At 40.0% G+C, this 26,110-nt stretch overlaps 1 protein-coding gene across 12 annotated transcripts in view; it reads right to left on the bottom strand.

Moving 5' to 3' along the window:
• TBC1D30 (TBC1 domain family member 30) overlaps window positions 1–26,110 on the bottom strand; it is a 291,603-nt gene that overhangs the window by 201,872 nt on the left and 63,621 nt on the right. For all 12 annotated transcript variants that reach the window (XR_011464193.1, XR_011464192.1, XR_011464194.1 and 9 more), the window contains 7 exons: window positions 24,392–24,453; window positions 23,785–23,850; window positions 18,985–19,110; window positions 17,189–17,374; window positions 11,548–11,716; window positions 9,398–9,566; window positions 4,671–4,776 (listed from right to left, as the gene is read on the bottom strand). Coding sequence is in view for 9 of the 12 variants with exons in the window: in XM_070370535.1 (XP_070226636.1) it covers window positions 4,671–4,776; window positions 9,398–9,566; window positions 11,548–11,716; window positions 17,189–17,374; window positions 18,985–19,110; window positions 23,785–23,850; window positions 24,392–24,453 (884 nt within the window). In the remaining 3 variants the exon portion in view is untranslated. The remainder of the gene's footprint in view (window positions 1–4,670; window positions 4,777–9,397; window positions 9,567–11,547; window positions 11,717–17,188; window positions 17,375–18,984; window positions 19,111–23,784; window positions 23,851–24,391; window positions 24,454–26,110) is intronic.

The raw sequence follows: 26,110 nt of genomic DNA, 5'->3' as shown, positions 1-26,110 counted from the left end.
TTTTGCAAGCCAAGACAGTTTCATTTTTGACAGCACTAATAATCAAATGGTATCCTTCTATTGGACAAGCATTCACATCCATGTGATTTCCATTTCATCACTGATAGAAAAAGGGAACAGTCTCATGGCACATGAAAGCTCCCCTCAGGTAACCGTAAATAATTATTGACAACCACTTTTGGTGAGGTTTCTCCAAACTCGTTTAGTAATTGCATGTAACTAACTTTTCTATATATAATGCTGCTGCTGCTTAGTCACTTCAGTCATGTTTGGCTCTGTGTGACACTATGGACTACAGCGTGCCAGGCTCCTCTGTCCGTGGGATTCTCTAGGCAACAGTATTAGAGTGGATTGCCAGGCCCTCCTCCAGGGGATCTTTCTGACCCGGGGATCAAACCTGGGTCTCCTGCATTGCAGGCAGATTCTTTACTGCTGAGCCACCAGGAAAGCCCTCTATATATAATAACTATATACAAAACTATAGAGGGAGATTTTCTCGGTGATCTAGTTCCTAAGACTCTGTGCTCCCAATGCAGGGGGCCCCAGTTCTATCCCTGGTCGGAGAATGAAATTCCACATGCTGCAACTAAGAGTTCACATGCCACAACTAAAAAAAAAATTGCATGCCACAACAAAGTCCTGGAGCAGTTAGAAAAAAAAACCTATAACTTTTCTCTCAAAGAATCCATGAGAGACTTTGTCAAAAGGCGTAGCAAAATCCATATAAACTATTTCATCAGTATTCTCCCAACCTCTTTTTCTAACATTATCTCTTATTTAAATGGCCATTGCTAATAATATAAAAGAGTGATGAGATTTATGGTAAAACAAACAAACAAACCCAGTAGATAATTTGGTGCATGGCACCTAGAACTGAAAGAAATAAGGAAAACCAAACAGGGAAAATCTTTGCATCTCTTCAGTTCAAAAATAAAGATCTTGTATGTGGTCCACATTTTTCATCTGATTGGATTTTTCATCATTTCAAGTTTGCTGACAGACTTAAGGTCTACCGTAATTGGATCATAGCCACTGAATTAATTTTCTTAAGGAGTAAATATAGAAAAGAGAGCGCTTGAAATGACATTCAGCATTTCTTTCCTTAATACTCTACGATGTCAAGGAAAACCAACAAGTCTATTTACTGCCCAAACTACCAACATGCATTTAAATAGACATTTATATTTAGGTACTGCTGAAAAGGAATAGTATTTCTCTTTTTCATCACTGACATGTTTTACAAAAAACATGAAATCATAAGTTGTACAAAATTAGGCTCAGTTCATCTTTACCAGATGTTTTCCTCGGCAGGAGAAATGCTGCTAAAATGAAATCTAATCAATCAAGCCACAGTCTACATTTTTCCTTCTAGGATTCTCTTAAAGCAAAGTAAAGAGGGGGCTCTCTTTTCTCCTGGTATCTAAGATAGGAAATTCCCAGAAGACAAAGTGCAATGTATCTATCATTTACAATGTTTAAACTTCAGGTGAAATAAAATGTTGCCATTCTTCTAAAAGGGATTTCCGATCTTAGAAAGACATGTTTTGAATAAGGTAGAAACCCTGTGTTGGGTGGCGAGGAGCAGCAGCAGGCCACGTGTTGAGCTTGGATCCCACCAGTTCTGGGCTTGCCACTAGACAACCCAAGAATATGGCAAGATGCTCACTCTCCATGTCTTAGTTTCTTCTCTGTTAAGTGACAGAATTAGGTTACTGGACCTTTAAGAGTCTTTCAAACCAGTGTTTCTATAAGTGTTAGTTCAAACCACTTGCATAACCACGACCCATGGGCCAAATATCTGCCTTTTAATACACTCCTGACATGTTGCTTATACACAGTCAAGTTTGAAAAACACTGCCTCAAATTCTAATGTTTTATACTTCTGTGTATCCATGGAGCAGCCAGGGGGATTCTTAGCACTACGTTAGGCATTATGGCGGAGAAGGCGATGGCACCCCACTCCAGTACTCTTGCCTGGAAAATCCCATGGACGGAGGAGCCTGGTAGGCTGCAGTCCATGGGATCACAAAGAGTCGGACATGACTGAGCGACTTGACTTTCACTTTTCACTTTCATGTATTGGAGAAGGAAATGGCAACCCACTCCAGTGTTCTTGCCTGGAGAATCTCAGGGACGGGGGAGCCTGGTAGGCTGCCGTCTATGGGATTGCACAGAGTCAGATATGACTGAAGCGACTTAGCAGCAGCAGCAGCGGCAGGAGAAGGCAGTATCTCCCTGGTGGCTCAGATGGTAAAGAGTCTACCTGCAGTGCAGAAGACCTGGGTTCGATCCCTGGGTTGGGAAGATCCCCTGGAGAAGGAAATGACAACCCACTCCAGTATTCTTGCCTGGAAAATCCCACCGACGAAGGACCCTGGCAGGCTACAGTCCATGGGGTCGCAAAGTGTCAGACACAACTGAGTGACTTCACTTTCTTTCTTGTTTCTTTCTAGGAGAAGGTCAAGTGCTACATATTATGAGAAAAGAGTCCCTGTCCTCCAGGAATTCATAATATCTCTGAGGAAATAAAATCCAGCCTCAAATCAAGGTAGAATGTGATGAAGGCTCACAAGAGTGGTACAAGGAAAATGTGGTGAATCAAAGAAGGAGATGCTTTTAGTTGAGCCTATCAGAGACTGGACTGATGCTGAAGTTGAAACTCCAATACTTTGACCACCTGATGCGAAGAACTGACTCACTTGAAAAGACCCTGATGCTGGGGAAGATTGATGGCGGGAGGAGAAGGGAATGACAGAGGATGAGATGGTTGGATGGCATCACCGACTCAATGGACATAAGTTTGAGTAAACTCCGGGAGTTAGTGACGGGCAGGGAGGCCTGGTGTGCTACAGTCCATGGGGTCACAAAGAGTTGGACACAGCTGAGCGACTGGACTGAACTGACTGATGACAGTTTCATGAAGGAGATGGCACATGAACTGGCACTTTCACAGGGAGGCAGGCCTGAAACACGTGAAGAGACTGAACAGGGAAACACGTGAAGCGACTGAGGGAGACGGAACAGAGGGAGCAAAGGTGTGGAGCAGGCATATCCCCCAGGAGCTCCAGGAACATGGAAGACAGTGTGACTTACCTAGACTTGGATCAAGGGTACAAAAGGGAACAACAGGAACTATGGCTGAAAAGACAGGTAAATGCCAGACAGTCAAGAGCACTGGCTGATGAGCTGAGAAACCCACGCTCTGTGTTGTAGGTAATAAGTAGTCACTGAACTTTCACGAGTGAGGAAAAAGGGATGAGATCTGAGTCCTGCCCAGGGCACGTGAATCAGGCAGTTCTGCAGGATGTCAAGCACAGGTCCCCAGCCCCCAGGCCACAGAGAGTACTTCCTGTCAGATCACTGGCAGCATTAGATTAGAAATAAAGTGCATAATTAATAACATGCTTGAATCTTGAATCATCCTGAAACCACTCCCTGACCCTGGTCTGTGGAAAACTTGTCTTCTACAAAATCTGTCCCTGGTGCCAAAAAGATTGGGGACCTCTGAAAAGGATCTCATAGGTAGAATATGAGAATAATGTTTAATAAAAGACACTTCCCTCTACAAGAGAAAAGAAGCAAGGAAGCAATGGCTCGGGAGGTGTGACAGGAGCTGGAATCAGAGCACAGAGGTCAGGTGCAGATAGCGTACTTCCTGCTCTAAGTCAGACAGGAAGGAAGAAAGGAGAGACGAGAATGCAAAGAAAAGGTGAAATAAAAAATAGAAATGCTCAGGGAAATTCTACCAGGTGGTCAGTATTCTCAACAACTTGGGCAGCTTTCCGCTAAAAGTGAGGGGTTCCGAGAAGTAGGTGGAGGTGCCAGGAGATGAGAAGAGAAATAAAACCTCTTCTCAAGTCCTAAATGAGGGCCTGGGTCTTTGTTTTCTAACCCGTTGACTGGGCCCCAGCCACCAAAATGACCTCAGGCATGGAACCCAACATTAAAGTTGAAATTTTAAAAAAGAGAGAGAGAGGCACGACAGAGAAAGAAGGAACCAAGGCCCAACAACCACTTTGGACAAGAACCACTGCTGGTTAGTTTGCAGGATGAAGGAAGAACCTGGAAGAGAAAGTGTCATCAGAAGCCCAGGAGAAGAATGAGAAAAAAACTCATGTTATAGAGCCTAATGGAAGACACAGAGCTAACAAATCTGCTATCTCTTCTACACTCACTGCCATTTTTAATGACTTGCCCAGTATGATGTTGAGATACAGTAACATGCCAGAAAGTAACAAAACCCTTCAAGTTGGCAATTTTGAAATTTATGATTCCTATGTAAAAACATGAGTTGCAAATGTGGACAAAACAAATAAACCAAAATGAGAAGTAGAATAATCTTCTTTTGATCCTCAGTAATTCCTTCCCAGAAATAATTATTTCTCCCCACCAGTCTCCCGTTAAGGCTAAGAATCAGATCCAGAAAAAGTGCCTGGGGATTTGTTGGTGACGGGGGCTGGTGCTCTGATGGGGTTTTTCGTTTGTTTGTTTTTGTATTGCATTTTTTGGTTTTTTAAAAAACTTTCCAGCTTTATTTGAGCCATAATTGAAATATAACATTGTTTAATGAAAGTCATAATAAATATTCATTATTCGTTTCTTCCTTCCTCTGCTTGTTCTCAAGGTATTGGGGTCCCCTGAGCCAAGCGGGGCAGGCATTGCCCACTCACCTGCATGAGTTCATGGCTTTCCAGAAGATCATTCTCTAGCATCTCCTGGGTAAGGCGCCCCATGGTGCTATAGAATTCATCTGCTGTCTCACAACATTCTATCTGCCTAGATAAAGAAAGGACAGAAAAAGGAATTGTTTAGGAGACCCCTGCTATTAGGCACACGCTGCAGGCACAATAAGACATGTTTTCCCTTGCCATCAAATCAACCAAGTTAGCAATCAATGGAAGTCAAAATCCTATGATTACACTCACAGTACAGCCTGTGGTAGGCAGAGAAAAGATTTTAAAAACTGGAAGGTCAACACAGTGGTCCTTATTCCAGGGTGAGTTCCTCTCTTTGCTATACCACTCTCCTGACTCACAGCTCCACCTGTGGCATTTTTATTGCTCCCACATGACACCTTCTACACATCTGAACACCCATCACTGATCAGAAATAATAACTAAGAAATTGGGTACCCAAGAACAATTATCCCCTGGAGGGAATCTGTTGCTCTCAATTTGCAAACAGCAGTACCATTGACAGACTGAAACCAAACCACGGTAGAAATGAAAGATGAAACACACAAGAACTTTATCTGCACATTTCATCAGTCCTCAGGATATTTTCACAGTCTTTCCAATCTTCTCAGGACACTGCTGCTAGCTGGCGATGACACCCTGTTATATTTTTTTTCTTATTTTGTATTGGGGTACAGCTGATTAACAATGCTGTGATAGTTTCAGGTGAACACTGAAGAGACCCAGCCACGTATGTATGTATGTATGTATGTATGTATGTATGTACCCATTCCCCCTCAAACTCTCCTCCCACCCAGGCTGCCACACAACATTGAGCTGAGTTTATGTGCTGTATAGTAGGTCCTCGTTGGTTATCCATTTTAAACATAGCAGTTACACCTTGTTTCTTGCATTTGCTTCAACAGGTAAATAAAGACTGTCACCTGCCATCCTGTGAGACAGGTAAAACTTTAATTCTTCTTCTAGAGAGGGAAGAAAAAGGAATTACCCAAAGCAGAGACCTGGATATTTATCTATTATGTCATTCTTGGCATAGCAGAAAAACTATTTGCCTTACCAATCATAAGACATACTCTTTGACATATGCTAAGGTTGGGGGATCTCCATAAAGCCAGTCAAAAAAAAATATGATCCTGGGAAAACTTCAGGCTCTAGAGTTCTGTTCAAATCACAATGCCACAATCATGTAGGTAAATAAATGAAATAAACTGTTGAAGTGCCGATGCAAAAATTTAGAGCAGCTTGTGGGCATAAACTGAAAAGTGCTTAAGTTTATCCTGGAGGCCAGGTGGAGAGTGAGGAAGAGAAGTAATGTTTAAGGTGAGTTTTGATAAATATTCTCCAGATTGATAAGGAGGAAAAAGCATCCCAAACACGTGCATACAGGAGACAGAAGGCCCTACCTGGGGAAATGCATGTAGGTCCACAGATCACAGTGGGGGTGGCTGTATGGCCAGGGGTAGCCAGAGAGAGCTGAGGGTGATGGTGTTGTTTAGTTGCTTGCTGCTGCTGCTAAGTCGCTTTAGTCGTGTACCAACTCTGTGCGGCCCCATAGACGGCAGTCCACTAGGCTCCTCCGTCCCTGGGATTCTCCAGGCAAGAACACTGGAGTGGATTGCCATTTCCTTCTCCAATGCATGAAAGTGAAAGGTGAAAGTGAAGTCGCTCAGTCGTGTCCGACTCTTAGCGACCCCATGGACTGCAGCCTACCAGGCTCCTTGGTCCATGGGATTTTCCAAGCAAGAGTACTGGAGGTTTAGCTGCTTAGTCGTGTCCAATTCTTTTGTGACCCCCTTGACTGCAGTACGCCAGGCTCCTCAGTCCATGGGATTTCCCAGGCAAGAATACTGTAGTGGGTTGCCATTTCCTCCTTCAGGGGATCTCCTCGACCCAGGGATCGAACCCTTGTCTCCTGTTTACCACTGAGCCACTAGGGAAGCTGAAGGTAGAGAGGTGCAGAGAGCAAATCGCAAAGGCCTAATCTGCCTGCTGAGCCCTCTCAGGACAAGAGTCACGGAAAGGCCTTTAACAGAGAGTGTGGGAACAGACGTGCCATTGGCAAGGTTTCCCCCGAGGCGGCATGGCAAGTGTAGGGTGTGATGGAAGGCCATGGAGGGCTGTGCCAGGCATGAGGCAATGAGCGAGGGAGCCAAGGCAGTTAGGTCAGAGAAGAAAGGACACGTGAAAGAGATGCTGCTGAGACTTTGCTGACGGTCGACAGCTTACACGTTCCACAAGTGCCCTTGTACGAGCAGAGGAGGAAGTTTCACGTTGCAGAATCAAGGTGATGGGAAGGGCCCATGGATACGCACACATGAAGCCCTGATGTCACTGCGGTACACATGACCCAGAGATCATCTGCAGGATGTTCAGGACTTTTCCAATGGATAGGTGGTGGGGAAGACGACAGGCCCGGGAGTCAGAAAGATCCAGGGCTAAATCCCAGCTCTACTCACTAGCTGTGGGACCTTGAACTAATTAGTCAGCGTTCCTGGGGCAATTTTCTCACCTGAAAAGACAGGGAGAATAATCCTACCTATGTCATGGGGTTGTGGGGAGAAGTGAGTAAGATAATGTGTTTAATCTTCTTAATATAATGACTGCAGGTCCTTGATGTTGTGTGTTAGTTGCCTTTCCTTTCACTTAATGCTCAAAACATGTGAAAATTATAATGAGCAAAAACTCTGAAACATTTAAAATTCTACCAGTCTAACTCACAGATTCCTGAACTTCATAAACAGGAGCCATTTATAATCAGTAGATTCACATTATTAGAAGCACAGATAATACAGCCAAGGTGCCCACACTCAAAATCAGGTCTCTCCACTTACAAACTGGGTGACGTGGGGCAATTTTCTTAAGTTCTTTGTGCCTCAGTGATGACATCTGTAAAATGGGGATGATAATAGAACCTACCTCCTAGGATGACAGTGAGATTAAATGAGTTAATTTTACATCTACAGTGCTTAGAATCATGCCTGTCCATTGCAAGCACTCTGTGAATATTGGATATTAAGTGTAGCTATTATTATTTCAATAGTGTGACATCCCTGGGATGACCATATCAATAAATTCTGATAGATAATGGGTAGAGTACATAGGAATAAAATAAGAACCACCTCTTTTCCTCCTGCCCCATAATTAAGAACTAACAAAAAGGGGACTAGAATCAACCCAGCATACAGTCAAGTGCTGTAGTATTTTAATCCTATAAGCTAATTATCCAGCAACTATCACGATGGCTAGAGTGTGATACTGGTAATAGAGAAACTACCAATGCTCAGTTTGTGAAGTAGTAGGCTGGAAATACACGACTGCAGAAAAAGGCTGACATCAGAAGAAAGTAAACAGGTATGTAAATGTCACAACAAATCCCCCACAGGTGAATTTATTTGCCTCACTGAAAAGCTATCTGCAGTGAAACAATGGCGGAGGAGATTGCTACGTGATATTTAAAGACACTTCCACACAACAATGATTTTTTTTTTAAATCCCTGAATTGTTAGTTGGTGGATTTTTCTTACAAAATTAAAAAATGCTGCAAGTCTCTCAGGAAACAACTTCCCATCAATAAAAAGGCTACTTAAGAGGTTTCTGAAACAAAACACTGGAAGTGATTTATAAGTTCTCTAACGTGTTGTCTATGGGCACCCACTCAAGTCATTTAAAAATAGCTCTAGGAAAGAAACATTAAAAACTTTTCTGCATGTTCAGTTAACTGTAACAATTTCATCCTGATGTCTCTCCCATTACCCAAAGGCAGATGTTTAATGTAATAGTCATAATACATTAGAGATGGGTGAAAATACCCTAGTGTTTTCAGCCCTGATACTAGATAAGAATGTAAGTGAAATCTGTTTGGTGGTAATAGATTTCAAATGGAATTAACTCGATGAAAGGAAAGAAGTTCCATGTGTTCTACTATTGACTAGGCACTAGGCACCATGCTAGATACCTTTATACATAGTATCTCGTTTAATTTTATCACATTCCACAAAATACCAACCCTAAATATTTACTGGAAGGATTGATGCTGAAGTTGAAGCTCCAATACTTTTGGATGTGAAGAGCCAACACACTGGAAAAGACACTGATGCTGGGAAAATTGAGGGCCAGAGAAGAAGCGGGCAGCAGAGGATAAGATGGTTGGATGGCATCACTGACTCAATGGACATGAGTTTGAGCAACCTCCAGGAGATAGTGAAGGACAGGGAAGCCTGGCATGCTGCAGTCCATGGGGTCACAAAGAGTCAGACACGACTGAGCGACTGAACAACAAAATAATTATAAAGACTCAAACATAAGCCAAATTGCAGTCTTAACCAACAAACCCACACAGCTGTCTCCAGATCTTTCAGTTCCTCTTCCACCTAAGTCCCTCTCCCTCTCCACAACCAGGTTTAGAAAAGATGCCAACAGCGTGGGCCTGCCAGGACACCAGCACTGAGGAGGAGGAGAACTCCAGGCCTGAAACAGCCTGCCCCCTTCTCTAAAACAGCTTCCACTTGCCCCCAACATTCACTGATGAGCCGACAGAGAGTTCAGAAGGCAAAAGCAATTGCACAGCATTCACAACTTTCTCTTGTCCTCACATTTAAATATTGATGAATATTGATTTAAATATTGATGAATAAACACTGGAGAACAAAAGCGCTGGAAGACTCTCACACCACAGTACAGAACAGGAAGGGGAAATTACTTACTCTCCCAACTTTGCCCAGATAGCCAGCGACACCCGTAGGATGATTTCTGAACCTTCAAAGAAAACTGAATCCCAAATCTTTAAAACTGTATGGTTAGGGAGACACGTAGCAAAGAGAGTCAGAAACCACTGCATCGTGAAGACATTGGTCAGTGGAGGCTCATATCCACCTGAAATGAAAAAAACACTCTACATTTCTGCAGAATTGATGGTGTGCAAGATATGAAAATACCCGCTTTCAATCTCTCATGTCCACTCAAATATTAGCTTGGCCAAAAAGTTCATTTGGGTTTTCCCATAACATCTTACAGGAAAAACCAAAAGAACTTTTTTTGGCCAACCCAATATGTTATGGCTGCTTTTTTTTTAATCTCTCTAAATTCTTGTTCTTTCCTTATTTGGGTGGGGGTAGGGGGAGAACATAGGTGTGTTTAATAAAAATTGCAATACTATGAACTTCACAAATTCTTTGTGACATTTCAGAAATCTTAACCTAAAATTTAATTTGAGTGTACCTACTATGGGGCACTGAAAATCAAGGAGGATGCTCTCCCTATAAAAAACAGGATAAAAGAAAGGATTTTAACCACTCAAAAGTAAAAGCTGATTTCCAAAACCTCCTAAAACCTACTTTTATTCAAATGCTGCTGATAAAAATAAAATTGCTCATAAGCAATTACTTGTTTACTTGTTAATTTATCCATAGTCCTCAGACCACAATGTAATTAAACCAGAAATCAATAACAGAAAGAAAGCTGGAAAATCCCCAAATACTTGGAGATTAAGCAAAGTGACATTTTAAAATATTTTTAACTAAACTACATTCAGTTTTAAAGATCTGGGATCCAGCTCACTTTGAACTTTCCAAATTCACTAAAACAATAGAGTCCTCTCCCACTTCTCATTATGATTGCATAAGCATATATTTTAATGAAATATAAAAATTTAGATACTAGACTAATCCTTTCTCCAAATTACAGTCAGAAGGTACATTTACCCAAGTACAAGCAAAAGAAGATCTGTCTTCCTGTATCCACTTTCTTCCTTCTTACCTACACACAAAGGAGTATCTTTGTTCACAGGCTAGTATCTAAGGTCACCAAGGCATTTGGGCAAATGTGGAGCCCAGTGAAGTGTGTCTGACTCTGGAACAGGCCAATCTGGTCTTGCTGGAAGCTTTATGAAATCCTCACTGGTGCACAAGTATACTGCACAGCCAAATTAAATAAGATTACTCCAACTACTTGGAAGAAAATGCTTAGAGACACCTGGGTGTCACTATAATTTCCAGTGTATTTTAATCATAGATGAGGTCCTCAAAACCCTTTCAGATTTTCCCAGATTTAAATGCATGGGTCAGGAACTGACAGCCATTTAAAGAAAACATAGCAAACATTGTATTTTTGGTATCTGGAGAAGTGCAAGAAGTGGGTATGATGACAGCTAGAAGCTCGGGTACTTGGGAAGCTGGTGATGCCAACTAGATGGCAGAGACTCAGCTACTTGCAGAGCCATCTCCATTGCCACCTTAATCAACCCAGTCCCTTCCTTCAGGGCTCAGATTCTACCTGAAGGCCAAGAGAGCCCTTCTCCAGTAAGAACTGGTCCATTTATCTCAAGTAAGTCTAAATATCCTTCACTTCACATGAGTGAATAAAAGGAGCATTAAACATCTCAGCCCAAAGGACTGCTTTTATCTCCTACAACCTCATGAAAATACATATTCTACTCTCCATAACCTCAGTGGTTGAAGCAAAACCACAGGCTTGCCCAAGCTGTACCTGTAGTTTAATTTTAAAGAACTCCTATAGTTTTGATGCCAACTTAGAGCAGATTAACCGATAACAAGGCACGGATACCATTCTTTACCTAGACTACAATATATAGTTGGTGAGCTGGTACTGGTGAGGTACTGGGTTCCTGACTGACTTCTTAACCATAACCAGTTAGAGAGTCAACATCTGGCCCTCCATTTGGGTTTTGTTTTTAGTTCTGTTTTTGTTCTCTAGAAATCTATTTCACTGCACCAAGCTCCGACCAAGTGAAATATCTGAAACCATGTTTCACTATTCAAGGTTTAGGCTCACAGATACAGTGGTATCAGAAAAGGAAACTACTTTCAAAGGTAAAATAGCATCGAATCATCACTACCTCCACTCTCCTTGTTTGCAGTTTTCTGAAGAGTATCCAGGTGCTGAGATAATTCAGGGAGATTCAGTCTCAAGAGATCTCGGAAGACGGCCATATCCACGGACAGTGCCCGGAGATTGTTGACAAAATAGCTTTCAGGAAGTACCTTGTCAATAAGGTAAATCATAATCTGAAGAAAAAAGATATAGAATAAGATTGCTTCACAAAAACTGCTTGCTATACTAACACGTCCTACATAGAACATATTCAAATTGGCAAAAGACAGTTAGCCAAAGCACACCATTCTTTACACGTGTCAGCACCAAATGTTCTGGATTTTCAAGGCTCCTCTCCACTTCAAGGTAAGGAGCAAGTGGCATAAATGTCTAAGTCAGGGGTCCCCAACCCCAGGGCCATGGGCTGGCACCAGCCCTTGGCCAGTTAGGAATCTGGCCAACACAAGGTGAGCAGTGGGAGAGCGAGTGAAGCTTCATCTGCCACTCCCCATTGTTCATGTTATGGCCTGAACCATCTCCTCTGCCCAAGCCTCATCCATGGAAAAACTGTCTTTCATGAAACCAGTCCCCGCTGCCAAAAAGGCTGGGGACCACTGGTTTAACTCACTCTGACCTCGAATCTGCTGCTGTCTAAAATTTTTAGCTGGGCCACTAGACCTGAGTTCATCCTGGAAGTAGCTGTGATGATATAATCCTCAGCCTCCCTGACAAGCCATGGAGCTCAAGCTTTCTCAGCATCCAGCAGAAATCTCAAGGTCAACTCCTTGATATCAATGCAATTTTACAACCTTAATCTGAAAACTCACAGCTGGCCCATCATGGAATATCCCAACAGCAGTCGATCGCAAGATTCACTGACCATCAACCTGAGTTTTTGAACAACCAATGTCAGCTTTTTGTCCACTTTCTCTCCTGGGACAATGCAACAAACGGTACATTTTTGTTTTGAGCATATGGAGCTTTTAAAATCAGATGAGACTGCCTCATATTCTTCAAATTACTGTTTTCATCCTAACTTTTCTATTCGTGGTTATCTTTTCTAAGATGTCAAGAACCACTGGAAAGACCCAGAAAAATACACCCGAGTTCTATATGTCAATCTCTGGTCCTTTGCCTGTCAGCTTGAATGCCCTGTTAATGCCCTCATCCCTAGGTGACTTACACATTTCCCAGAATACAGGAAAAGCAAAATTAAGAGCAAAATCATAGCTGGCCCTATACAGTGGTGGAGAAGTAGCTGTCTCATATTTTTTCACAAAATACTATTTAAAAAAAATTATCTCCCAGATCTGCCAAGGGCCCATTTTTCTCTCATCCTTGACTTGTAACTTCTACTTTCAGGGTCATAGTTTTGACTAAGTCAACAAGGGTGGGAATATCCTCTCAAAAAGGCCTCCCTGAAGCCTATATTACAGGAGTGACCCGTCCAGGGAATCACTTTAGCTTTCTTACACACAGACAGAATTTACCAGGTATATGTATCATCACGCTAGAAATAAGAGCTTAGCAATAAAAGCAATATATTCAGCTTGTGTGGAGGGAGGAAGTCCTTGAGGAGCCAGGCCAGTTCAGGGGGAGGACAGATTTTTAGCAGAGCAGAGGCCTCTGTCAGGGACCTCACACTCTACAGGTAAGAAGAAGAGGAACTGATGGGATCACAAAGACAAAATTTAAAGGTAACAGTCTATTATTGCACTTTTCATCTAGAGTAAGTTACATAATACCAAGAAAGATTTTTATGAATTATATAAATGAATTTATAAGGTTTTATGAAAAGATTACAATCCCTCAAAATTATATGAAAACTAGAAAAAAAAAATTCCAATTATCACAGTAATTCATCTGACCCAATGAAATTCTCTGTCCAGAGGCATCTCAAAGTCGAACATAAGACATAAGAGCCAGTTATGTTGCTCCAACCACTCCTGTATTTCAAAGAACAAACATTAGATTAAAAAAAAAATAGGATAAATAATGGCAGTGGAACAAAGATAGTCTCGTCAACAAGTGGTGCTGGAACAACCCTACACTCTCCACAAAATGTAACTCAAAACGGATCATGGACCTAAATGTAAAACACAATACTATAAAACTCATAGGAGATAAATATAGCCTAGATGACCTTGGATATGGGAATGACTTTTTATATAAAATACCAAAGGCACAATCCATGAAAGAAATACTTGGTAGGCTAGAGTTTATTAAAATTTAAAACTTCTGTTCTGTGAAAGACACTGTCAAGAAGATTGGAAGACAAGCCAGAGATTGGGAGAAAATATTTGAAAAGACACATCTGACAAAGGACTGTCACCCAAAATATACAAAGAACTCTTAACACTCAACAATTATAAGAAAACAAGCAATCCAATTAAAAAATGGACCAAAGACCTTGACAGATACCTTACCAAAGAAGATATGCAGATGGCAAATAAGCTATGAAAGATGCTTCATATCACAGTCATCAGAGAAATTCAAATTAAAGCAATGAGATACCACTATACACTTATTACAAAAGTGTGCGTGCAAGCTCAGTTGCTTGGTCATGTCCAGCTCTTTGTAACCCCATGGACTGGGAGCCTGCCAGGCTCCTCTGTCCATGGAATTTTCCAGGCAAGAATACTGGAGTAGGTAGCCATTTCCTACTCCAGGGGATCTTCCTGACCCAGGGATCCAACCAGTATCTCTTATGTCTCCTGCATTGGCAGGGGGTATATGGAAAATCTCTGTTTCTTCCTCTAAATTTTGACTTCAACCTGAAACTGCTCCTTAAAATGAAGTATTAAAAACATAATGGGGAAGCTTCAAATTTTTAACAAACAGTTAAATCTTTGTTTTTAACTATTTTCAAAACTCTGTTTTTTACTATTTTAAAAACCTAAGTTACTAAGAAAAAACAATAAATGCAAAAAATCAGGGAAAATGGTTTACCTACTCTGATAAACTATTTATTTCCCTATTAACTAAAACTTACCGAGGCCAAAATAGCCCCTGGAAAAACACTGACATCCAATATTTCCCTTAGCATAAGAACTGTCTTCAGGAACCCAACCTTCCTCTGCATACTGAATGTCTAACCACAAGATTCCCAAATGATCATGATGTCATTTCATTCCACAGAGTTCATTTTCTTAGAAGCAGAAATATAAATATTCAGTTCCTCAGCTTTGTCTAATTCATCTTTTTATGTGAATTTTTAGCTTCTCAAGCGTCACTGAGATTCATGATTTGATTGGCATGTACATCCCATATCCCAAACCTCTCCACCCTACTCTCTAATCGGAATTGTTCATTTCAGCTTTTCAACTAAACAGCTCTCATTCCATAGTCGTGCAAATTACACCTGGGGAAAAAACGGAGTAAAGCATACAGAATGAGTAAACAAAATTGCTTTTAATAAAAAATGTTCTAAACTCATGTATTTGATTTGCCACTGCCTCCCCCTCTTCCACCCCTAACTATGTGATACACAAGTAGCTTCAAAGCTGCTTCCTTAAATACATGAATGGAAAGTCTGAGTGGCTGAATACAGATTGAGATCATGTCAGGATGGATTTATAATTAATTTCAACACAATGTGTATACAACCAAGAGAAAAATGTGTTCATTTTTCCATATGACATTAAGTGAGTTACTGAGACTCTCACTAAGGTATGCACTATAATTAAACAGAATTGGGAGGAGTGGGACCTTGAATACAAAAACTAAGTATTTATCTCATCCATCACACAGCACCGCAATCAACAACAGTTTCAGGGTCCAAATACGAATTAGCAACCATATATTACCCCAAGCAAATAAGGCAGTGGCCATCCTCGACACCTGAAATCCTTCATTTCTCATAAAGACTTTTTGTGGTGACTCACTGAGTCATATTCAGACCTACAAATTTAACTTACTAGTATCCCATCTCAAAATGTTTCCAGAAATTTTTTTTAACTAAAAAAAGGCCCTAGACATCAAAGATTAAAAGATAAGACATATCATTCACTTTCATAGCCTTTCTCCACACAAGCACCTTTCAGCAGACATTCACTTGCAGCCTATTTCCTTCATACCTCACCCCAGATATGAAAGCAACCTGTTAAGAAGATCCAACCAGGGACTTCCCTGGTTGTCCAGTGGTTAAGACTTCACCTTCCAATGCAAGAGGTTCAGGCTCAATGCCTAGTTGGGGAGCTAAGATCCCATATGCCTTGGGGCCAAAAAAACACAAAACATAAAACAGAAGCAATACTGTAACAAATTCAGTAAAAACTTTAAAAATGGTCAACATCAAAAAAAAAAAAAAAAAAGAAGAAGAACCAACCAGAATTAAGTATAACAAATAAGGCAATTTAAAGCATGACCCCCCAGAATCTATACCTGCTGATAGTCACACTCTTGTATAAGCCCTTACCCTTAAATAGGAGCTGGACCTAGTGACTGACTTTTAATAAATAAAACATGGCAGAAGTTTCTGTGTGACACAGGGAGCGCAACCTGGTGCTCTGTGACAACCTAGAGGGGTGGGATGGGGTGGGAGGTGGGAAGGAGATGCAAGAAGAAGGGGACATGTGTATGCTTATGCTGATTAATGTATGGCAGAAACCAACACAACACTGTAAAGCAATTATTCTCCAATTAAAAATAAATTAAAACATAAAACAGGGCAAAAGTGATGGAATGTCACTTCTAATACTAGGCTGCAGATCAGTAACATAGTCTCCTCTGACTTGCTCGTTCTCTTTCACTCTCTTGCTCGCTCTAAGGAATGCCAGCCACCATGCTGCACAACGGAAAGGCCCACAAAGCAGAGGACAACATCCAGCAAAAGACTGAGGCCCTCAGTCCAGCCATCTGTGGGGAATGAAATCTTACCAAGGATCACATGAATGAACTTGGAGGCCAGTGCTCTTCCCACTCAATTGAGCCTTCGGATGAAACTAAAGCCCTAGCTGAGAGTTTGAATACCACGATAATGTGACCCCGAGCCAGCTAAGCTGTGCCCAGATTCCTGACTCAAAGAAATATCATACACATTTGCTGTTTGAAGCAACTGATTTGCTATGCAGCACTGGGTAATCAATATAAGTAGTACTGAACTTGGTTTAAAAATATGATGCCTCAGGGATTTCTCTGGTGATCCAGTGTAAGACTCAAGCTCCCAACCCAGGGAACATGGATTCAATACCTGGTTGGGGAAGTAAGATCCCACATGCTGCACACCAGAGAGAGAGAGAGAAAGAAAGATCTGTTCCCCCACCCTCATCCTCAAAAAGCCATATATATATATGTGTGTCCTGGAGACGGAAATGGCAACCTACTCCAGTATTCTTGCCTGGAGAATCCCATGGACAGAGGGGCCTGGTGGGCCACAGCCTTTGGGGTTGCAGAGAGTCAAACACATCTAAACAACTAACACACACACACACTCATATATATGTCCTTATATTTCTCATAAGGGAGCTAAAAACATAATCATTCTCCTCAAATTTGGCAGCTACAGAAGTTTGTCCTGTGAGCTTTAACCTGGGGAAATCATGGATAATTAGAAAGATACAGTATATACTTTGGAAGGAGGTGGGGCATCAGGGAAGAGAAACCACAGTTCTAGTATTTCACTCTCTGAAGAATTTCAGTTGCCTTCTTCAGAGTCTGACACTCACTTTCAGAGCATCGCCTTCGTTGCCTTCCACCACCTCCAGAATCAGTGCAGCCAGGATGTTAAAGCCTTGGCAGTACCCGACATTCTTGTTCCATCGGGCATAAGCCAGAAGGACGCGCTTCAACACGACCCTGTCCTGCTCGGCCTCCTGGCCACAGTACGAACTGCAGCCTGTACGGTGAAGATCCTAAAATGAGAGGGGAAACAACACTTTTTAAAATAACTCCTTATGCTCTCTCTAAAAGAAAAAAAAAACTTTTGTTTTTTTCTTTGTCTCAGCATTAAGTCAGACTATCAAAATGGATTTTAGTTTTTAAAATATATAAGCAACTTATATACATAGACCAAAGCTTGTGTCTTTTAGTTTTCTAATATGCTGAGGCATTGCAAGGGGAATTTCAATCAGGCAAATTTTCTACCAAAAGTATTTCCAGAGTTAACACAAAAGGGCCCTCAGAATTAACAAATATAACATTAGGCTTTCAAATAAATTGACAGTTTATTTTAATGATACATCTCAAATAAAACAAGTCATTTCAACACATGTATGATAGATGCTAACATTATTTCTTTCTATCAAAAAAGATACATATACATACATATATATATATAAAAATTTTAGTTATCAAAACTCCAAATAGTATTCAGGAGCAAAATGCAACCAGTACCAAAAAGACACAGAAAAATCATTCTGTCCAAGTTGTTTGATAAATATGTATAAAAGGACAGAAATATTTGCTGTGCTTTAATATATAATGAAGGCAATACCTATAATTATCAAGCAGAGACTATGATTTTCAGGACATATTCATTTTAGTGATATTCATTTCAACGAGCAAAAAAGATTCTAAGAACATGATTCTTATAAAACATGCATTGCCTTAACTCACCACTTGAAAGAAAGTATTTCAAATATGGAATACTTCATCTCTAGGGAACACATACTGAAATTCCAAACAAACAGCTCAAATGTGCATAATACAGAGGCTTTTCAAGCATATTACAGTATAAAATTTCATTTTTTTTTGAAACTTGTCTGAAATACACCAAATAAGATGAAAATATAGCTCTTTTTAGTTAGTACTTGCTCCTGAAAAAAAATATTTTCAAATCTGCCAAAACATTAGCCAACTTCTGGTGACCAAACTTTACATGAAACAACTTTCCTTTTAAAACCTCAGCTAGGCATCACACATAATGTACTCATATAAAATAAAAAGCATGCCCTAGAGGCTTATGTAAGAGGAGAATAATGGGATTAAATCAAATCAGCATCCTTGGCTTTTGGTGCCAGGCTCTAATCAGCAGTAATAATCCAGGTAGGTGAACCTCGGCTGCCTCCACAGCTGGCCTGAACATTCAACCATCTGGTGTAAAGTAAACCCATCAGTCAATCTAACTATCTTCATAAAATGACAGCTAAGAAATTATCAAAATCCTAATAACTGCCCAATTATTCTAATATGAAATAGGCTTAACTAAATTTCTCAGTGACTTTGATGTAAAAATCCAGTTAAAAGCACTGACGCATGCTAAACAAAAAAGGAACTTCAATTTCCTATCATGCAAGCAAAATAAGTCGAATATGAATGGATACATTTTCTTCTTACTAGCAACATGCAGATGCACAAAGACAAGGCATCAACAAATTCCCCATTTTAAAAAGTTGTTAAACTAATGAAATTAGGAAGCAGGAAATATACACATTCAAACCATGGCTTGATCGTCTGTCCAGGACGCATCTGGTTCTTAAAAATCTTCCAAGTTAAGACAATAAATCAAACTCAGAGGTATTACCTTAACTATCTGAATTCCCATCGAGTCATCATCAGGATTACTCCTCTCATTGAAAGTGAAACGCATGGTTTTGTCCCAGTCAATGGCTATACTGTGCAAATAATGATCTGCCAGGGTCAACCAAACCTAAAATAGTAATAAAGAAGAATGCTAAAGTAAAATACATAATTTCATCTTTCTTTATTAGGCAATACTGACTGCATCCAGCAAGAAAATGAAAACTGTTACCAGAAGAGATATAGCCTATATGTAGAAAGTTAACTAAGAACCTCACTGAAAAGTCTGCTGTACTAAACTGTACCAATTAGGGACTTTTATTTATTCTTTCAATTAATATTTATTGAGTTCCTACTATGTACCAAGTAACAATCCAGCCATTAAGGATATTGTTAAGAAAACAAAAATATATCAAATTTTATTTCAGTTCAGTAGAATAGCTAGATTATCTTTGCTGTTGTTGTGTAGTTTCTCAGTAACGCTTGACTCTCTTGAAACCCCATAATCTGTAGCCCGCAAGCCTCCTCTGTCTGTAGGATTTTCCAGGCAAGATTACTGGAGTGGGTTCAGTCCAGTTCAGTCACTCAGTCTTGTCCAACTCTTTGCGACCCCATGGACTGCAGCATGTCAGGCCTCCCTGTCCATCATCACCTGGTGATGGACTCACTCAAACTCATGTCCATTGAGTCGGTGATGCCATCCAACCATCTCATCCCCTGCCATACCCCTCTCCTCCCACCTTCAATCTTTCCCAGCATCAGGGTCTTTTCAAATGAGTCAGTTCTTCACATCAGGTGACCAAAGTATTGGAGCTTCAGCATCAGTCCTTCCAGTGAATATTCAGGACTGATTTCCTTCAGAATGAACTGACTGGATCTCCTTGCAGTCCAAGGGACTCTCAAGAATGTGCTCCAACACCATAGGTCAAAAGCATCAATTCTTCGGCACTCAGCTTTCTTTATAGCCCAACTCTCACATCCATACATGATTACTGGAAAAACCATAGCTTTGACTAGACAGACCTTTGTTGACAAAGTAATGTCTCTGCTTTTTAATACGCTGTCTAGGTTGGTCATAACTTTTCTCCCAAGGAGCAAGCATCTTTTAATTTCATGGCTGCAATCACCATCTGCAGTGATTTTGGAGCCCAGAAAAGTCTGTCACTGTTTCCACTGTTTCCCCATCTATTTGCCATGAAGTGATGGAACCAGATGCCATGATCTTAGTTTTCTGAATGTTGAATTTTAAGCCAACTTTTTCACTCTCCTCTTTCACTTTCATCAAGAGGCTCTTTAGTTCTTCTTTGCTTTCTGCCATAAGGGTGGTGTCATCTGCATATCTGAGGTTATTGATATTTCTCCTGGCAGTCTTGATTCCAGCTTGTGCTTCATCCAGCCCAGTGTTTCTCATGATGTACTCTGCATATAAGTTAAATAAGCAGGGTGACAATATACAACCTTGACACACTCCTTTCCCCATTGGAACCAGTCCATTGTTCCATGTCCAGTTTGAACTGTTGCTTCCTGACCTGCATACCAATTTCTCAAAAGGCAGGTCAGGTGGTCTGGTATTCCCATATTTTTCAGAATTTTCTACAGTTGATTGTGATCCACACAGTCAAAGGCTTTGGCATAGTCAATAAAGCAGAAATAGATGTTTTTCTGGAATTCTCTTGCTTTTTCGATGATCCAATGGATGTTGGCAATTTGATCTCTGGTTCCTCTGCCTTTTCTAAAACCAGCTTGAACATCTGGAAGTTCACGGTTCACGTACTGTTGAAGCCTGGATTGGAGAACTTTGAGCATTATTTTACTAGCATGTGAGATGAGAGCAATTGTGCAGTAGTTTGAGCATTCTTTGGCATTGCCTTTCTTTGAGATTGGAGTGAAAACTGACCTTTTCCAGTCCTGTGGCCTCTGCTGAGTTTTCCAGATTTGCTGGGATAGTAAATGTAGCACGTTCAAGCATCATATTTTAGGATTTGAAATAGCTCAACTGGAATTCCATCACCTCCACTAGCTTTGTTTGTAGTGATGCTTCCTAAGGCCCACTTGACTTCGTATTCCAGGATGTCTGGCTCTAGATGAGTGATCACACCATCATGATTATCTGGACTGTGAAGATCTTTTCTGTACAGTTCTGTGTATTCTTGCCACCTCTTCTTAATATCTTCTGCTTCTGTTAGATCTATACCATTTCTGTCCTTTATTGTACCCATCTTTGCATGAAAATTTCCCTTGGTATCTCTAATTTTATTAAAGAGATCGCTAGTCTTTCCCATTCTATTATTTATTGAAGTGGGTAGCCATTCCCTATTCCAGAGTATCTTATGAGCTTGTTATACTGGGCTCCAGATTACTCTCTATGCTTGGGCAAGAACTCCTTGGCCATCCATGGAGAGAGAGGCGGGTGGAGTGTGTTTTTGTTTGTGTGTGTGTGCACACATATGTGTGTGTGCACACTCAGTCGTGTCTGACCCTTTGCAGCTCCATGGAGAATGGGCCTGTTTTCGCCTCTGCATTTCCACCATCCCTCTCTAACACACACAAGAAAACTGATAGATGGGTTCCCATAAAGAATAATTCTTTTAAAGGAATCACTGGATACCATTACTCCTTTCATTACCTTATCCAGAAAAGTTGCTTCATAATGCCATTTTTCATATGCACTTTGAGGAACCTTCAATGTTCAAATTCTAAGAGTATTAAGATTAGCTTATAATACGAACAAGCTTATTTACAAAACAGCTTCACAGACTTTGAAAACAAACTTATGGATACCAAGGGGGAAATGTGAGGGATTAACATATACACAGTACTGTATATAAAACAGATAATCAACAAGGACCAACTGTACAGCACAGGGAACTCTACTCAATATTCTGTGGTGACCTATATGGAAAGAGAATCTGAAATGGAATGGATATATGTATGTGTACAACTGAATCACTTTGCTGTACACATGAAGCTAATACAGCATTATAAATCAATTATACTCCAATATATAAAAAAATTAAGTTTTAAAAAGAAATGGGAATTGTGGTTGCCAAATGGGGGAGGGGCAAGGATGGATAAGAAGTCTGGGATTAGCAGATGCAAACTACTATAAGTAGAATGGATAAACAACAAGGTCCTACTGTGTAGCCCAGGGAACTATACTCGTTATTCTAGACAAGGCAACTCAATATTCCCTGATAAACCATAGTGGAAAAGAATATGAAAAAGAAATATATAACTGAATCACTCTGCTGTACAGTGGAAATTAATACAACATTGTAAATCAACTATACTTCAATAAAGATTTTTTAAAAGGGGGAGAAACTAGGTTTACAAATAAATAGTTGACATTTTGACTATCAACAGGTCAACAACTATCAACTGTCCAGTTTTGACTTTTGAACATGACTTAGCAGGACTAAGACTGATTAATATCTCTAGCCAGACCTCTCTCTTAAGCATCACAATCGTATGTGCAAATATACACTTGATATCTTCAATTTAGATATCCAACAGGCATCATAACCTTAACATATCCAAAACCAATCATCTAACCAACCGTCACCCCCAACTACATAGATACACACACACACACACACACACACACACACACACACACACATGCTCGTCCCCTCTGGTAAAATAGTAACACTTCCCTTTCAGAAGCTCAAGTCAATCCTGAAGTTTTTGATGACACTGCTCTTACAGTTTATATTCAATCTAATAGGAATTCAAGTCAACTCAGTCTTCAAAATACATCTAGAATCTTATCCCTTCTCTCCATCTCCACTACCAAAACCCTGATCAACTCCTGCCTGAATTATTGCAAGTTTCCTACTGCTCTCTTGTTCTTACACCCCCTCCACCCAAGTCAGTAAAGAATCTGCCTGCAATGCTGGAGACCTGGGTTCGATTCCTGGGTCGGGAAGATCCCCTGGAGAAGGAAATAGCAACCCATTCCAGTATTCTTGCTTGGAGAATCCCATAGATAGAGGAGCCTGGCAGTCTACAGTCCATGGGGTTGCAAGAGTCGGACACGACTTAGCGCACTGTCTCACTGCTCTCTCTCTGCTGTTGCCCTTGTCCCTCACTTTCTCAAGTTAGCGGTCAGAATGGTCCATTTAAAATATAAGTCATACCATGGTATTCCCCTTCTGAAAACTTTCCAACGCTTCTCATCTCACACTGGGCAAAAGTCCTCCTATGGCCTGTAAGGTCCTACAGGATCTGCCATTCCCCCAAGGTCATCACATTACCTCTACGACCCACCCCCCACTGCTTTCCCCTTTGTCCTCTGTGCTTCAGCCACCCTGGCCTCTTACTTCTGCTTGGATACTCCTGAGATGCTCTCACCTGAGGGTGTTTTCTGTTTGGAGTACTCCTCCACCAGGTAGCTACGTGGCCACCTGCTCACTGCTTTAAGGGCCCTATTCAAATGTTACCTTGCCATTTAAAATGCTACCTCCTTACCTCCATTCCCCTGCACTCTCCTTACTTCTTTCTTTGCTTTATTTTTACGCATGGCACTTGGCATCATCTGAAATACTTTATATTATATTCATAATAAACTCTACAAGGATAAAAATTTTGGTCTGTTGGGGTTTTTTTTTCCCACTTCTGTATCCCCAGTACCTACAGAAAGTACCTGGCACAGAATAATCAATAAATACTTACTGAATTAATGAATAATGAAGAGGGACAGATTTCAAATTACTAAATCTAGAATATTCTTTTTGACATTCCAGACACTTTAAAGAGAGACAGAGTGATGGTCCTTTTGCATTTTAGCCATACAAATCCTCCTCACCTTTCTCCTCCATTCCTTTGGTATTCCTGTTGATAGTCTGGCAACTGCCTTTAGAGCATCGTACCACTAGAAATAAAGAAGAAACACTGTCAAAGTGATAATATTGACCTGGTTAAGCACTTTTCAACCTTTTTTCCATCTTGACATTTGTAGAATATGATAATATGATAATATTTATACGGAACACTGGGGTAAACATTCCGAGCTTCCTTCAGCTAGGTTTGTCTGGTCTAAGGGCCGTGACTGCCCCAAGCTCCTCCACTTAGGCCCCCTTAACACACCTATTATCCACTTGCAACACCTGCACACAAGGGGAAGCTCTGGTTGAGAAATCAAAACATGTGTTATAGATTCAGAATAACAGCAGTTGGTTTTTCAATTTTTTCCCCACACTTGAAACCATTAAAAGAAAGTACAAAATTTTTCACTGCAAGTATAAATCCAGGCCACTTAGAGCTTCACAAGTTATTTCATCCATAATTTTAAAAACTGACTCATCTTATGCATATCCAAGCACATGCTAATCTTCTCACTTTGAGAATATATCTCAGTGTACCTTGTAGTTACCCCCAAATAAAGGTATTCTTGAAACTAAAAATAAAATTACCTGCTGAAAACCATTTTGACCTAAAGATGGCTCAAGAGTGAACTTCAACTTTGTGTCAACTCCTAAAATAAAAAGACATAAATAACAATTATTTAGGGAGAAAATACACTATATCAAAAATAAAAGTAAAAATTAACCTCATACTACTGGGTCATCATAAAATTTTTAAAACACTTGTTTTTTACTAGATTACAATCTTGTTAATTGTCAATTTTGTTAAAAGAAAAAGAATATTAATTATTAAAATAGAAACACATCCTATGATAATAGAATGGAACTTATCCATAGAATGGTGGTTCCACAGCTGTCTGGTGCTGTGCAAAAACAAAAAGTGACACATGGGCTTGCAGTCATACAGACTTGCATTCAGCTTTGGTTCCTACAGTCAAACAAATTATTTAACCTGAGTTTCAATTCTCCATCCTTAAAATGAGGATAAAGCCTATCTCAGTTAGTTATTGCAATGATTAACTGTAAATCACTTAGTACAGTATAATTAATATTTATGAAACATGGGAAGAGAATTCTTTATTTACAGAATTTGTTTTTTTAAGACAGTTGCATTGGCTAATTCTATTAAGGAAAATTCAGTGAAATATCAAAAGGTATAAAAAAAATAATGTCATTGCCTTCCCACTTGTGGAATAATCCATATTTTAAAATTCTGTCATGATAGACTTATTCATTAAAGATATGTTTGTATATTTAGATTACAAGCTAAGAATATAACTGAACCCCAATTTCAAGTTATCTACAACCTTAGATAAACTTCTTTGACTCAAATCTCAAATCTACAGAATAGAAGAAAGTAAAGAGGAAAATGTATAAAGACTATATGCTATATTCATATTGGACTTTTTTATTATTGAGATGAAATTACATGACAATTTTTATTCCCACTTAAATGATATCAAAAATAATGTAAACAAACCTGAAAATGCTATGTATTCTTTTTTTTATAATTTCAAAATGACATTTTAAGCCCATTTTAAACTTAATAATTCAAGGACCAAGATACACCAAAAATTATCAATAGCATTGTTTTACAATTTACAATTGTCATTTATGATGACATTTTTGCTTCTAAGATGTTGAACAGCAGATTAAGCATACTGAAACCTCTCCACAACTTCCAGTACTTAGGGAACAATCTTTCTTTAGAATCTGGTATGTAGATAAGAACATACTTTAGAATTTGTAAAAGTCTAATGATAAAGTAGACATGTCTTTTTAAAAGCATATATGGAGTCAAAGCATATAAGCTGAAAAGAGATGTGTCTGATTTACCCAAGCCCATGACAGTATGAAGATGCCCTTCTTGGAGTCCTAGAAGAGTACTATGTATACAAGAGTTCGGTCCTAGATTTCTAAAGTCAAGCTTTATAATCAGTGCTCTTATAATTCTTTTCAGAGCTTCCCAGCCAAAAGCATACAGTGTCTGGATAGATAAGATTTTCTTCTTTGAAGGTATATTATGTATCTTGATGGATTCTCATTACTGTGAGATGATTTAAATGAAGTCTTGCCTCACTGTGCAATGATACAACGGGCGATAAGAGTGCCTCCAGCTGGAGCCATGATTTTAAGACAAGATAAAACCTCTTGGTGAGGTTGCTGTCCAGATGCAGGGTGCTGAATAGAAGCGTTTTTAGTAATGGCGTTTGCTTTATAACATAACAAAGACCAGGAAATTCGGTCCCATGCTCTTATCTCAACCGA

The sequence above is a fragment of the Bos mutus genome, chromosome 5 (assembly GCF_027580195.1).
Source record: "Bos mutus isolate GX-2022 chromosome 5, NWIPB_WYAK_1.1, whole genome shotgun sequence".
In the NCBI taxonomy this organism is placed as follows: domain Eukaryota; kingdom Metazoa; phylum Chordata; class Mammalia; order Artiodactyla; family Bovidae; genus Bos; species Bos mutus.
The sequence above is the reverse complement of the archived record's forward strand: the minus strand, read 5'-3'. Positions and strand labels throughout refer to the sequence as shown.